The sequence below is a fragment of the Schistosoma haematobium genome, chromosome 4, assembly GCF_000699445.3.
Source record: "Schistosoma haematobium chromosome 4, whole genome shotgun sequence".
Classification (NCBI taxonomy): Eukaryota; Metazoa; Platyhelminthes; class Trematoda; order Strigeidida; family Schistosomatidae; genus Schistosoma; species Schistosoma haematobium.
In genome coordinates, this window is record NC_067199.1 from 2,662,192 (window position 1) to 2,676,379 (window position 14,188).

The following is a 14,188-nucleotide window of genomic DNA, read 5'->3' on the forward strand; positions in this document are numbered from 1 at the left end:
TCACGTTCAGATACGACTTAAGACAACGTGTTCAGTGAGACAACATGGACTGCATCGTTCGTCTGCTTTTATTAACCCGTTAACTGACCTTATCGTACGACAAGCTACCTCACACGTGCCACTTTCATGGACCCCCAATGTACTTGGTTGTACACGAATGTGAGCTTCAATACACTATTTTGTTCCTTCTCCCTTGAATTTATAACTATCACTCATGATACAGATGTGTTCTACAGCAATTGCAGAACAATGTAGTTTCAGAGAAAACAATTACATCGTGAATTCATTCGTCCATCATAAAGATAGGCTCAAACGTTTCATCCTTAAGACTATAGAGGTTTGTGTAGCACACAATTAGGGAATTTCAAGAATCTTTATTATATCCTATGGCCTCTTGCCCCATTTATTTATAACGCGATGATACCGCCAATTAGAGAACAGTGATTTATCGACCGGACCAATGACGCATATACCCGCATGAGCAGTTTACATTTCTTATCGGTTCTTTTTCTTGTCTAGCACTTCTTGTTGAGTCCAGAACAACAATCTCAGCCTACATGATATGAATCAGGTATTTCGAACATACTCCGTTTAGTGACTGATTTCGAACATTGGCAGGTGCTATAGACATCAGGAGAGATTATATGTTTTTTAGATGGCCTTGACATTACTGGAAGTAATGTAAATATAAAGTTTAATTAAGTGAACAGCGACAATTATAAGTTATTAGACGTGTAGAGTTCTAGAATAGGACCAGAACCAGTTGTAACGGAAAGAGAACAGTGAAAATCCCTCTGCAGCTTCTTTGTTGAACAGTATTTTCATTTATTTGTTCCTTCTCCCTTTTGTGTATTCCAACCTTTGTTTCGATCTCGTTTAACCATGTCTTTTGTTCTTCAGTCTTCCCCGTTTGAGCCTTTATTACGTGATTTTGATTAAAGACTTATTTTCGTTACCTAATTTTCTATTGCATGTTGCCGGACCATTGACAGTAAGGTTGTGTTTGACTAAGCTCAAGGTCACGGCGTGGTTTAGTTTGTGACTGTTAACCTTCTGACTGTCTGCCTGGGAGAATTGCTGCAATCCCTGAAGATAGATATTTGACCCCATCTGATTGGGAATATTTGTATTGATTCTCAGGTATCAAACCCTTTAGTATTAACTGTCTCTTTCATTGTTTAGCGCGCTACTTTGCGTTAGAGAAACTTCTGACTGTATAGCACAGGCTGTACCGTTTGAGGTATTTTGTATTTTTGATGTAATTCGTTCTGTTTTCTTAATTAGAACCGTTTATATTGAGCACAGAGTTTGTGTTTTGATATAATATAATACGAGTATCTCAAAGACGCGTTGTGGGCTATACAGAGGAACTTGGTCTGGTCTAATCGAATAAATTTTGGGTCCGTCAGTCCGTAGTTCCAACCGAATATTGGCTGTTCGGTCGTTACAGTTCTCAAACGAACAGTAATCTCAAGTGACAAATTCTGGAATGCCTGGAAAGCGCAATAAGATCAACGAAAACTTGGCATTGGGCCACGGAGAAATGCAACCGGATTCACCTCCAGATGTACGGCAAGTCAAATTAGATGCATTTTCATGTCATGGCTCTAATGTTAGTTTAGTAAGTAGACGTAGTAAAGTTAGCTCTAGGATTACCTTAGCAGAGTTAAAAGAAAGACAGTTATTAGAAATGAGAGACTTGAAAGATAGACAAAGGAAACAACTACTGTGCTTTCAGAAAGAGTTTGGGTCGTTAAGGCTGAACGAAAGCACGTGTAGTAAGTTATCTTCTGTTTCTAACTGTGATGACAGAGAAAAGGAGCACGTTCACAGGTTTGTAAGTCCTTCTCATGACCTTAGGACAAAGTCTCTAGAAAAGTCAGACCTGCTAGATTATCCGGGAACGAAGAGGAAGGAAGTGACCTTGGAATCTCTTAGTGTAGGTCTTGAACTTCCAAAGGTAGAGCTAAGTACCTTTGATGGACAACCAGCTAAATACTGGAAATTCACTAGACAATTTGATTTATATGTGGTTTCCAAGGTTGAAGACGATGGTCAACGGCTCTTGTACTTGTTACATTATTGTAAAGGCAAGGCTCGAGAGGCCATAGAGGAATGCATAATGCTTCCACCATCGTCGGGTTATGGTAGAGCGTGCGATATATTGAAACGGTTGTTCGGTAGAACACACGAAATATGTCGGGCTTTGATGAAAGATTTAACTGAAGGTCCTGATATTGCTCATAATGACTCAGAAAGTCTATCTAGACTAGCGATAAAGATGGAAAACTGTTCTATAACCTTAGAACAAATGGATTATTCAGCGGATCTCAACTCCGTAGTGACAATAGAAAGTATAGTAAAGAAGTTACCCACGGTTTTACAGATGAGATGGGCTGAGACAGTAGGAAAGGTAACAGCAAATGGAAGAGAGCCTACTTTTGCTGAGTTAACAGAATTTGTGTCATCTAGAGCGGAAATATTGCTTAGCAGATTTGGACAGATTGCAACGGCTAGTAAACGAGTGGCAAGCAAGGTGGCCTGTTCCACACAAGGTCTGTCGTTCGGTAAAATCGTTAGCAAGTCACCTTGTGTTATATGCGGAGAAACTCATAGTGTGGATAAATGTTTCCAGTTTTCAACCTTAGCAGTCAACGATAAGTGGGCGAAGGCAAAAGAAAAGGGCTTGTGTTATTGCTGTCTTCGAAGAGGCCACAGATCTATGGATTGTAAAGATCGTGTTGTGTGTACTGTCGAAGGTTGTCGGGATCGGCATCACCCATCGTTGCATAAAACCATCCGAGTTCAGAGTGGTTCGAGTGAGTGCTTAAAAGAAAGCCATTGTGGGTACACAGAGTCATTAAAAGAGGATGTGTTTCTGGGTCTGATCCCTGTACGCCTTAGAGCTGGGGACAAGGAAGTTTCTGGATATGCGTTTCTAGACAATGGCTCAGATACGACCCTAATCAAGTTAAGTACCGTACGACGTTTAGGATTATCGTCAGATGGGGTGTCGATTACCATCAAAACAGTCAACGGAAATAAGTTAAGCAGATCGACCACTAAAGCCTTTAAAGCTTATTCATTGAACGGAGACGAATGTATATGTATTGAACAGGCTGTTGTAGTAGACGATTTGCCGGTACATCGACCAAGAGTACCTGTTAAGGACAGCGCCAAGAAATGACCTCATCTTATTGACTTACCTTGGACAGAATCAGTGGATGGTGAAGTTATGTTGCTTATTGGTTGTGACGTGCCTGAAGCGCATTGGGTCCTAGATCAAAGGTTGGGTGGAAGAAAAAGCCCATATGCTATTAGGACACTCCTAGGATGGGTTCTGTTTGGACCGGCAGGTTTTAGCAAAAACAGTAAAAGGATGGTAAATTATATTTCTCAATCTGACAACCCTGTAGAGCACTTAAAGGAAATATATAACTACGAATTTGCTGACGTGCACTCCTCCGATAAAGCATTATCTTTAAATGACTTGAAAGCAGTTGGCATAGTGGAGCGCGACACTTATTTTGACGAGGGTCATTGGATTGTCCCTTTACCTTGGAGGGTGGAGAGAAATGTAGTCTCTGGTAGCTATGATCTAGCTAGACGAAGATTAGAAAGTCTAAGACGTAGACTCACATGCAATAAGGACTTTCGGGAAAGCTACACTTGTGCCATGCAGCAGACGATCGACAAAGGGTATGCGGTTGTGATTCCAGGTATGCAACTCGATCCGAGTTATCGTCCAAAATGGTACTTGCCCCATCATGCAGTGATTAACCCCAGAAAACCAAGCAGAGTGAGAGTGGTATTGGATTGTGCCGCTAAGGTGGCTGGTAAATCCTTGAATGACCTTCTTTACCAAGGTCCAGATACTACAGCATGTTTAGTTGGGATCCTGTTACGTTTCCGCAGGGAACCGGTTGCCGTTTCCGCGGATGTGGAAGAAATGTTCATGCAAGTAAAGGTCTCGAAGCCCGATTGTGGAGCGCTACGTTTCCTTTGGTGGCCGAAGGGTGATATCGAGAAGGAACCGGTGGAGTATCAGATGACATCACATCCCTTCGGGGCAATATCCTCACCCTTCTGTGCAAACTTTGCATTGATGAAGACGGCTCAAAAGTTCTCTAGTGACTATGATAACAGCGTAGGGGAATCGGTACTGAACAACTTTTATGTAGATGATTGCCTAGTATCCTTTCCCAATGATGAAGATGCGAAAAGTTTTGTGGTACAACTAAATGAATTGATGGCTCGAGGAGGTTTCAAGTTGAAAAAATGGGTGACTAACTCGGAAATTGTAAGGAAAGTCTTTCCGCAATCTGAGAGTATGGAAGCGATTGTTGACATGTCTCCGAATCAAGGGCCGACACATCGAGCCCTCGGGATTGAATGGGACACCACACACTATGTTTTTAATTTTCGTTTTGATCCAGGGGAAAAAACTCCGACTAGGAGAGGGATACTATCCACCATTTCATCTCTTTTCGATCCACTGGGCCTGATAGCTCCAATATACCTTCCTGCTAAACAACTCTTACAGAATCTTTGTAAAACGCGTATCGGTTGGGACCAGCCTCCGAGTGATAGTGTTGTGTCCTCGTGGAAGGAATGGGTCACGTTTGTGCGGAGGCTCGGAACGATCAGTGTTCCTCGAAGCATTATAAATGAAATCAGAAAGAACTTTAAGGCGATTGAGCTGCATTTATTTTGTGACGCCTCCGAATCTGGTTACGGTGCGGTAGCTTACTCGTGGAACATCCCTAAGCACCAAGCACCATACAGCGTTCTACTCTATAGTAAGTCTAGAGTGGCACCTATAAAACAGGTGACTGTGCCTAGACTGGAACTAGCAGCGGCAGTATTGAGTGCTAGAATGGGGGAAGTTTTAAATAGGAACCTTCCTCAGGTGTTTGATAAGATTCACTACTGGACGGATTCTATGATAGTACTGTACTATATAAAAAATACAGATAGTAGGTATTCCACCTTCGTGGCTAATCGTCTGGCCGCTATTCATCATTTAACATCTGTGGACCAGTGGGGGCACGTAGAATCCAATGAAAATCCTGCTGACTGGACATCACGAGGTATACGGAAGGAGCTAGATTTAAAGAACTGGATTGAGGGTCCTTCCTTCTTGAGGAAGAGGGAGTCTGTAGGAACACTAACGCTTATGTGCGAAAACCCCCCAGAAAATGTTGAATTTAAAAGATGTCACACGACCAACGCAGTTGCGAAAAAACATAGCTTAAGTCCAATTCTGCTATATCACTCAAATTTGATAAAGCTGATTAAAGCGGTAGCATGGCTCAGAAGATACGTGGCCTATATAAGCATCATGTACTCCCATCACAATGACAGATCCCTAAGTGTGGGCTATCTGTCAGTTGATGAATTGGATGCAGCTAAACACAAGGTATTAGCCTTGGTGCAAAAGGAAGTGTATGGGGAAGCAGTAAAAGTGTCTCGATGCAATGGCGTAAGCGCAACTGATATAAAAGAGCTAAAAAATCTTTCACCTACGCTAATCGATAGATTGCTTTGTGTCGGCGGACGATTAAATCACTCGGATTATCCACTCTCAATCAGACATCCGGTAATTTTACCCAGTCATCACTTCGTAACAGAACTTATTATTAGACACCATCACCACCTAGAAGGTCACACCGGGACATCACAAGTGTTAGCTACCATACGACGAAAGTATTGGATTGTTAAAGGAACCAGTGCAGTTAAACGAGTGATAGGTAGATGTGTGAGGTGTATACGCGCGAAAGCCACATTAGGCCAACAGATGATGGCACCTCTCCCCAAGTGTCGAGTGCAGCAAGGCTGGTTTTGCTTCTCCTCCGTCAGAATAGACTATTTTGGGCCGTTGATAGTTCGTCGTGGAAGAAGTGAGGAAAAAAGATATGGATGCCTGTTTACGTGTCTCCAAACACGTGCCGTACATTTGGAAGTAGCTTTCAATTTGAGTACCGATGCTTTTATAATGGCTTTAATACGTTTCATAGGAAGGAGAGGAACTCCTAAGGAAATCTATAGCGACAATGGAACTAACTTTGTCGGGGCTACTTCCGAATTACGGGCTAATATGAGTGTGTGGGACAAGCATAGAATAAACGACTTAACAGTATCAAAGGGTATACGCTGGCATTTCAACCCCCACTAGCTAGCCATCGAGGCGGAGTTTGGGAGAGATTAATACGGTCTGTTCGAAGAATCTTACTATCTATTTCCAACGGGCAAATATTACACGATGATAGTTTGGCAACTTATTTTGTGGAGGTAGAACGAATTTTAAACAACCGCCCGATCGTTCCTGTGACGTCAGATGAAAAGGATGATTTGGCGCTCACGCCAAACACTTTGTTATTACTTAGAGACTGTGATGGTTTAGGAATGGAATGTAGTGTTGCGGATAGGTATTCAAAGCGATGGAGACAGGTTAATTGTTTAGCCAATACCTTCTGGCGTCGATGGATAAAAGAGTACATTCCTTTACTGCAAGTGAGGCAGAAATGGTTTTGCAAACACAGAAACTTGAAAGAAGGTAATGTAGTTCTAGTGGCTAACGATGCAACTACTCGGGGCTCATGGCCAATGGGACGGGTTGATAAGTGCGAGACAGACAGAGATGGGTTGGTAAGAACAGTGATGGTGCGAATGAGAGAAGGTGTAGTAAGAAGAGATGTGCGAAAGCTCTGCCTTCTAGAGGGAGCCGAGTAATTGTAGATTGTAGCTTAGATTTATGGATGTACAGGCGTACTGTTGTAAGTCCTGTGCCTCCCATTGATATAGAGCAGTTAGTAAGGAGAGCCATGACTGAAATGTATTCTAAGGTGTCTTTGCGAAGCTGGAGGGATTTTGGGGGCCGGTGTAACGGAAAGAGAACAGTGAAAATCCCTCTGCAGCTTCTTTGTTGAACAGTATTTTCATTTATTTGTTCCTTCTCCCTTTTGTGTATTCCAACCTTTGTTTCGATCTCGTTTAACCATGTCTTTTGTTCTTCAGTCTTCCCCGTTTGAGCCTTTATTACGTGATTTTGATTAAAGACTTATTTTCGTTACCTAATTTTCTATTGCATGTTGCCGGACCATTGACAGTAAGGTTGTGTTTGACTAAGCTCAAGGTCACGGCGTGGTTTAGTTTGTGACTGTTAACCTTCTGACTGTCTGCCTGGGAGAATTGCTGCAATCCCTGAAGATAGATATTTGATCCCATCTGATTGGGAATATTTGTATTGATTCTCAGGTATCAAACCCTTTAGTATTAACTGTCTCTTTCATTGTTTAGCGCGCTACTTTGCGTTAGAGAAACTTCTGACTGTATAGCACAGGCTGTACCGTTTGAGGTATTTTGTATTTTTGATGTAATTCGTTCTGTTTTCTTAATTAGAACCGTTTATATTGAGCACAGAGTTTGTGTTTTGATATAATATAATACGAGTATCTCAAAGACGCGTTGTGGGCTATACAGAGGAACTTGGTCTGGTCTAATCGAATAAATTTTGGGTCCGTCAGTCCGTAGTTCCAACCGAATATTGGCTGTTCGGTCGTTACAGCAGTATTAGTGAAGATCAAATACATTAACGTTAGTGAGCGAAAAGAGGTAGACAGCGTCAAAACTGGCAAAATTAATGTATGACGTTGAGTCCCAAAACGAGGTGTCGAGTTGATAGAACCCTATCAGTGATGAATTATTTATCGCTATTAAATGTTAAATTAAAGGGAAAAACTAATAGGAAAATAAAATAATACCACGTGAAAAAAAAGTTACGACCTCAAAAAACCGCACAAAGACGTAGGGTATATATGTGACTCCTAAACGTGCTCTATTGTCGAGCTCAGATCACTGTAATTAGAATCCAAACTACGGTTTGGATAGACGAATAGCCGTCCAGGTACGTTAGACACGCGCCCTTGCCCGTCAAAATCAAAACAAGTAATCGGGTAAATAGCGGTTCTATAATTCACCATAAATTTAAATGTAAATCGTTACCTAAACAATTATTATCACCCGGCTATTCAACCAACAATTTTTCAATCAATAAAATCTAAATTACAATAAATAAAGAAGTTGATGGAAGATGAGGGAAAATTACCAGTCAAAACAAATGAACGTTATTCTATCCTGACTGGATAGAACACACACACAAAAGGAGGAGCAAGAACAAGTGTCAAGTAAAACAACACAGATGCAGTTCAGGAAGAAACACAAACTTAGTGAATGCGTAAGAAAAACAAAAACTATAATAAAAAATACAAGTATTAACAATTCAAATGTAATCAAAAGACAACAATGTACAACTAAGGGGATCAATAGGAACAAAGTACAAGTATATACATGGAGGGATTTTCACTAACACACAAAACATTAAAAATTGATCTTACACTGTATAACTCGTGTTCTACCTAAAGTATATGGAAAGCATGGGAAGAGCACACTTGTACATCAAGCCAAGAAAGTCAAATATAGGAATTACTCAGAAGACAATATCCGAAATCTGAAAAACATGTTTCATACGACTAACTGGGAATTATTTACAGATGACTCACTCGAAAACACTACTGATGTTATCACTTATTACCTTAAATTCTGTTTTGATATTTACTGCTCCACTGAAACCATTTTCGTAAGTTTTGATCGATTTACATCCTCACAACTAAAACGATTACGTGAGTGAAAGAAAGAATGTACAGGGAGAAAAACTAACGAAGTTCGTTAGTTAAATGTTCTGATAAACCAAGTGATTGTGTGTCTCAACTCTATGTTTACTCAAAAACTATTGTCTTGTAAAAACTTCCCAAGTATGTGGAAACTCTTTAAAGACTTTATTGGTGACAGACACATTAGGAACGATAACCAGCTGAATGTTTGTGACCTAAATAAGTCTTTTGTACGTCAGTCATCTGATGTAGTACTCCCTTCATCCAAAGGTTTAAAGAATATCTATGTTCCTATTTTCACTGAAACTGATGTCCGAAGATGTCTCCAGTCACTTAATTCATCCCTATGTTTAGGACCTGATGTATCCCAAACCTCCTTTTTAGGTGTGCTGGCGTCCTATTTTACCCATTCACGACCATCCTCAACAGATCCTACTCATCTAATCTCATACCGAAAATGTAGAGAAAGATGAAGATAAACCCAAGAAAGTATCTGGTGATAAAAATGTGAAATTCAGACCTATTGCAATAACTTCACCCTTTGAGCACCAACCATTTAATCATGGGTACGAGCTAAACTGATACTACTATCAATCACGCTCGTAGTTTCTTCTTTGTCTCATGTCAGGCTCGTTGAGCGGGGATAATAATTTAAAAATTCATTCATTAGAGTGAAAAGCTGTGGGATTTCATCTAAGAGGATCGCTTTTATTAGTCAGTACTATTTAGGTAACGAGAGTGAAACCGGACTTCTGGAACGTCTACGCGCAAGCGACAGTAGAATAATACTTACATTATGGAACCATATTTAACAATTGTCAGGCTGCGTGTCATCTTCAACAGGGAAGAAACACATAACAGACTTTATCGATGACTTTGGGTGACCATTTGAACAAGAATGATGTCAAAAGAGCAAGCCACATAAGGTTCGACAAGCGATGACCTTAAGAGAGCAACAATAAAAATTTACCAACGGATAACTTCAAATAGTAGTCGTTGAAGCAGTAAAACGTCAAAATATTAGACGAACTCTGTTTTCAAATCTCCCTGCTTTAGGAAATAAAACATTTCATTTGTTAATGAAGGAAAGTGTAGTTCGCTAATGCTGCCGAACAAAACATGTTTAAAAGATTAGAGCTCCTTGTCCTGGAAAATAACAAGATAATGCGTGAAAATTATAGAAAGGAGTGGCACTTGTAGATCAAATACACAAAGTTTAAGACAGATCAGTCAACTTACTTTCTTATTCGCAGCACCCTGTTTGAATTCACCAATGGGTACTTTTGTGTGACCTCAAGCGTCCGCGCGTTTTTTAGGCCTGAAATGCTCAAGTCGTTTTTTAAGAAGTTTATATCAGCTGACGAGTCTGCGAAAAAGAGCTTCTCCACTACAATAGAAAGGAATGTTAACCCAACAGATATATGGGAAATTATTTCGGAGCTTGGAGATGGGGCATTCGGCAAGGTGTACAAGGTGCGTATTTTATTTTGGTCGACGTGTTTGTAGACTCATAAGCGTAATACTGACTTATTTGCTGCACTTAAACGGGTTGATTTTGAATCTGAGGATGAACTTGAAGATTTTATGTTGGAAATAGACATCCTTACTAACTTCAAGCATAAGAACATACTTACTTTGCACGAAGTTTACATATATGAAAGCAAATTGTGGGTAGGTTATTCTTCATATACATTACTAGAAAGATTTATCTGGAACTATGTGGTGGCGGAGCTTTGGACTCTATTATGGAGACTCTTGAAAAGCCTTTGACTGAGCCTCAGATCAGATTTGTCTCCAGAGAAGTCCTTCAGGGTCTTGAATTCCTTCATGAGAAGCTGATAATCCACCGAGACATGAAAGCTGGAAACATCCTACTCACTCTTAATAACGAAGTTAAACTTGGTTAGTCATAATCCACACGATTCAGATTTCAAGTAAACAATTTATATATATCTGTAGTGAACACTGACGTTCGCATCTTACCATTAACGTGCTTTGTTAGGGGAAATCAGGTTGTAATACAAATGCTTCTCACCTAACACCAAGTCTTCTCAACCTTACGTGTTTATCAGTATTGGTACTTGTTAAAACTTGAACGGCAAATATGGTGGAGTAACATTTTTTCAGAAACTAATCAACGAAAAAAATCTTCATTAGCTGTAGGTTCTAATGTATGATCCAAGTAATTTAAGAAAACTAAGTGACATCGGAGAATTAAGAAACGTTGTAAATCTTTCTTAGATTTTATCGTCAGGCGGACTTCGAGGTCTTCTTTTCACTAATGACACAGCTTATTTGCAGCGGTTTAATGTTAAAGTTTGTAGTGAAAACAAGTAGAGTTTAATGATACGATGATTTACATCTCAATATTTTTATTCGGGGGGTCGGCACAGTAAACGTCTAAGGGACCCTGTGTTTGGCTAGCGCAGGAAAACTGACTAGCTCCTGTTTGATTTGAGTTCTCTTTATAACCCGTGCTTTATTTTACAGCTGTAAGCATTCAATTTGTGAATCTCACATAATATCTAAGTCGTTTAAGTGAGCTCGTGGCATCTTCAACGAAGTTCTAGCTGAAAAGTGCATGTTCAAGATTCTGAGTGAGTGTGTTCATTATCATTTGCACATAAAGCAGGTAAAAGGAGATATAAGTGTATATTCACTACATTAAATTGTTGTCTTTCTGTGGATACATGGATATAAATATTTTTGAAATAGTGAATTTAAAGACAATTTCAGCTTCTTAAAATTGTTTTTCGATTAACAGCTGATTTTGGAGTTTCTGCCAAGTTAACGGATGAAAAGCAAAAGCGATCGACATTCATCGGGACACCTTACTGGATGGCACCAGAAGTTATCAATTGTGAGACTTTTAAAGATGCTCCTTATAACTGGAAAGCAGATATATGGTCTTTTGGTGTGTTCCATTGATTTATTTTCAGTAATTATTCTTTGTAGATTATGTGGTTCTGTTGTTGATTTTAATGTACATATTGTATGATGTTTAATTTAGATATAGTAGGGTTTATTATCTATTTCGGGTTTATTAACACAAATGTTCGACTTTCTCTGTTTAATTCGTGTCGCGTGGCTGAATTAAAGGATATATATCACTATTCTATTGACTAGTACTATTTTGCTGGGTCATGATTTATAACTTTAAATACAACAAACAATGTCTACACTATTGTTGTCCTGGTAATCATGTGGGGCACATTCTATCTCATAAACGTTCACATAGTCAATGATTTATTTAGTGATAACTCACATTTACTGATATCTACATGTTCCATGGATAAAGATTGTGCAATTGCCGAAAGTGTCGCACTCCTGTCGCATTTTTTTCATGTCATCAGGTTTACTAATACCAGTTTGTATAAAGCGAAACCCTTCGTTGAGTTAGTACTCTTGCTACCAAACACCTTGTGTCAAATTACTGAAGCATTTTTCATATATCCTGGGACCACCGAGTAAGTAAAGCAGATGCTAGGACACAGGTACTAGGTAAGGATGGCAAATCAAATGATGAAGTAGTGAAACTTCATGAGTTGAGATGGCTGGGACATGTGTTACGTATGCCCAAACACCGGCTGCCCCGACTTTTGATGTTTTATGGTGTAGGAGTAGGTTCTAAGGAAGTTGTTGGCGGCCAGACGAAAACATGGCACAAGTCCATTAAGTGACTGACAAGTGGACTGAGTGATGTTGGTAGGTGTAGACTATCTGGTTCCAGGGATCTGCGAGATGATAGCAACCGATGGTTAGAAACCTTGAATGACATAGCTCAAAATTGTTTGCAATGGTGCAGGTGCATCCACTTTTCGTGTTCTCTGAAATTCTAATCTTCTGAATTCTTCATGTCCCTGTTATTTCCCAAATTGATTTTACTGGATTATACTCCTTGAGTAACATCTTATACTCTTACTACCTCTACTATGGGATTTGAATAGACACTTGTATCTGTGTGTTAATGTGGTATGACAACTCGAACTGGTGTAATTGTGTACTAAGTTCTATGTTGTTGACTGGCTGACTGTGTCAAAGTACTGAGTTTTATTCTAGCTATAAACGCTCAGAGGACTTCATATTAGATTCCTTACAGATGTGAGTTAATTACCTATATATTTATAAGTCACAAAGGAGCAGTCACTGTGGCTTATAGTGTCTATGAAGCTGTAAATGTTTGTTTCTCATATCCTACATGCATTTCTATTCTAAATACTACTACCTTGGCTCATTAATATAGAAATATATACACTTACTATTAGACAATAGGTTTTAAACAACTAAATTGTAATTTGTGTTCAATTGACCTTTCGCACTTTCTTTTGTGATTTTGTGAAAAAGAATTAAACCTTATCGATTTCATCAAAAGAATTATGGATGAAAGTCACTTGATCTGTTGAATTCAAAGTGCCATATTTTATGTACGGAAGCTACCCATCGTTCAGTACCTGTTTAACTAAAATCATATGGTGAAGTGAAAATTCTTTTGTGAGTATACATATAATTGGCTGAGATTTCTCACTTGTATTGGTGTTCCAATAGTTACCAAGACGTTTAGATGTTAGACTGAATGAACGACGTTAATTAAGCTAAATTGAACAACGCCATATAAAACTTATCCCCAGTTCATATCTCTTCGTAAATGGTAAATAATTTTGTAGCTGCTTAAAAAATAAATGTTTCTATGTTCTTTAACTAATATAATTCTGTCATATTGTTCACTTGATTCGTTTAAAGGATTATTCAATCAAGCTGATGACCGGATATCATAATACAATGTATTTAGTTTTGGATAATTAGAGACTTTAAACTTCATTGTTATCAAACCTTAACACGAAGTCTTATAACAATGATTTAGGTTGTAATATAGCAGAAGCTAAGTCTTCTTCATTAATTCGCTACTCTTAATGTTTCAACCATAGCAACAAATGATCTAAATTTGTATATTTGAACGAAGTACTAGTTCCTTAAAGACTACATATTTTTCTACAATTTAGTGTTGCAAGTGGAAAATTTAAATCAGTCGGAGATTCTTGGGTATTCTCATTCAATGCAACTCACTTCGACCTATCAAGGCGAATTATTTAATTTTGTTTTGATAAGCGTATCCCTTTCTTTTTGTTGAATAAAGATCTATTGCTAACTTTGTGTAGGTATAACTCTAATTGAACTTGCTCAAAAGAGACCACCTCATAACGCTACCAATCCAACACGTGTTTTGTTGAGAATTCTGAAGTCTGACCCACCAACTTTATCTAGACCACAATTATGGTGAGTTACCATTTATTTGATGGATTAACCTTATTGTCCGAAATCTCAATTGTTAGTTATCTAAATTAGGTCATATATACATAGTAAGTCAAAGATTCCAGATTCCTCTCCATAGACTTTCTGTACTTATCATACATTATAAGGTATCATACCCTTAGCAGCATGAACTGATCATAATATTTGGCATCAGATTTGTGTTTGGTCTCGTTGTTATAATATACAGTTTTTAGTGTAGCAGCACC

At 38.9% G+C, this 14,188-nt stretch overlaps 1 protein-coding gene across 2 annotated transcripts in view; it reads left to right on the forward strand.

Annotated features, from left to right (window-relative positions):
• Positions 1-9,738: 9,738 nt before the first annotated feature.
• STK10_1 (serine threonine kinase 10) overlaps positions 9,739-14,188 on the forward strand; it is a 61,762-nt gene continuing 57,312 nt past the window's right edge. Inside the window, exons 1-5 of one of the 2 annotated variants that reach the window (XM_051215467.1) lie at positions 9,739-10,145; positions 10,179-10,343; positions 10,376-10,574; positions 11,437-11,586; positions 13,829-13,946. In XM_051215467.1, coding sequence (XP_051065973.1) covers positions 9,996-10,145; positions 10,179-10,343; positions 10,376-10,574; positions 11,437-11,586; positions 13,829-13,946 — 782 coding nt within the window. In that variant the 5' untranslated portion in view covers positions 9,739-9,995. Of the gene's footprint in view, positions 10,146-10,178; positions 10,344-10,375; positions 10,575-11,436; positions 13,321-13,828; positions 13,947-14,188 lie in introns of both variants that reach the window. The other variant, XM_051215468.1, reaches the window with a different exon arrangement.